This window comes from Gavialis gangeticus, unplaced genomic scaffold (assembly GCF_001723915.1).
Source record: "Gavialis gangeticus isolate Ggan-Ray unplaced genomic scaffold, GavGan_comp1, whole genome shotgun sequence".
In the NCBI taxonomy this organism is placed as follows: Eukaryota; Metazoa; Chordata; order Crocodylia; family Gavialidae; genus Gavialis; species Gavialis gangeticus.
In genome coordinates, this window is record NW_017729028.1 from 7,015,743 (window position 1) to 7,017,174 (window position 1,432).

At 46.5% G+C, this 1,432-nt stretch overlaps 1 protein-coding gene across 2 annotated transcripts in view; it reads left to right on the forward strand.

Moving 5' to 3' along the window:
- The window catches only part of CPSF3 (cleavage and polyadenylation specific factor 3), a 50,614-nt gene that overhangs the window by 20,831 nt on the left and 28,351 nt on the right, over positions 1-1,432 (forward strand). For both annotated transcript variants that reach the window (XM_019520727.1, XM_019520728.1), the window contains one exon: positions 675-825. In XM_019520727.1, coding sequence (XP_019376272.1) covers positions 675-825 — 151 coding nt within the window. The remainder of the gene's footprint in view (positions 1-674; positions 826-1,432) is intronic.

The window sequence follows — 1,432 nt, forward strand, 5'->3', positions numbered from 1 at the left end:
GGCAGCAGGGGTAGGGGGGCAAGGGCTTTGGGTGGAGGGCAAGGGGAAGCAGGGCTTGGGTGCAAGAGCCATGAGCAGGGCTGGGGGGCAGGAGCTTTGGGTGGGGGGCAAGGGGCACAAGCAGGGCATGCTGCCATGTACCCCCTGCCCTCATTTTGTTTTTCTGGCATGCCAGCACTCTGGCACCTTCCAAGGTAGGCATTGTGGGGGGTTTTGGCACTCCAGCCAAAAAAGGTTGCCTACCCCTGCTATAAACAATGCTTTGGTGCTGGACTTGCCTTACCAATTTTGAGTCTCTTGTGGTTTTGTCTGTTAGAGTCAAGAGTGTCTCTGTTTGTTAAATGTTTTGGGGTGAGTGTTTCCTTTTGGTTTGAAAATCAGCATTTAAAATCAAACCAATGAATGGGATTGTCAAAAAGCTCATCACCTCTCTTTGCTGCCTCCAAGGCCAGTCCTTTCCAACAGCAGCTTCTAGGTTTGTTTTTCCAATTTTGCAGTATTATGTAAGATTCATATATATGACCCTAGAATAGAAATATTCAGCTGCAAGTAAGAATTTTGGTTTGATAGGATAACATGAACATATGCTGTCAGTATTTTGATAATTTCAGAGGAGCAGAGTGTAACAGAGTTTGGGCTGCTAATTATAGCTCCATATGTACTTTACCACCTAGGAATCCACCTATGGTACCCATATTCATGAAAAACGTGAAGAACGAGAGGCAAGATTCTGTAACACCGTCCATGATATTGTAAATAGGGGTGGCAGAGGTCTTATTCCCGTCTTTGCCTTGGGTCGAGCTCAAGAACTCCTTTTGATCTTAGGTATGTATCTTCACACCTCTAACATTTAGTGTGCAAAGTAACATGGACACTTATAACTCTCTAGTGTGGTCACTATTTTAAAACAAATCCCTAAGTACCTTCACAGTGTGCCAATAGCTTTTAAAAAAGCACAGAAAGTTGGTTTGTTAAAGTTAATTACTGCAGAAGGGAAAAAAAGGAGTACACGCGTTTCTGAACCTAAGTGTATAGTAGAGCTGTCCAACTGGTGGCCCATGGGGTTAAATTGCAGCCCTCTGGCTTCTTCTCAGCTGCCACTTGCTCCATGGCTCCAGGCTCCCCTTCTTCCAGCTGTCCCTTTTTCCCTCCTGCCTAGCTTGCCCTGTAGTGCAGCCTGGGGTACATGAGTGGCATGATGCATTGAGAGGAGCTTGCATCCAGGAAGGTAATAGTGAGTCAGGGCATCCAGGCACCTGGTGCAGCAGGGTGATACAGGGACCAACAGTAGAGGGGACAGTATGCAGTGCAGCAGGCAGGCCCCTGAGTGCATGATGCAGCAAGGAAGCCTGCATATAGTGGTGGGGAAGGGGTACCTAATGTAAGAAGAAGGTTTCAAAAGTTGTTTCCTGGTGTGTTTGACAAGAAAAAA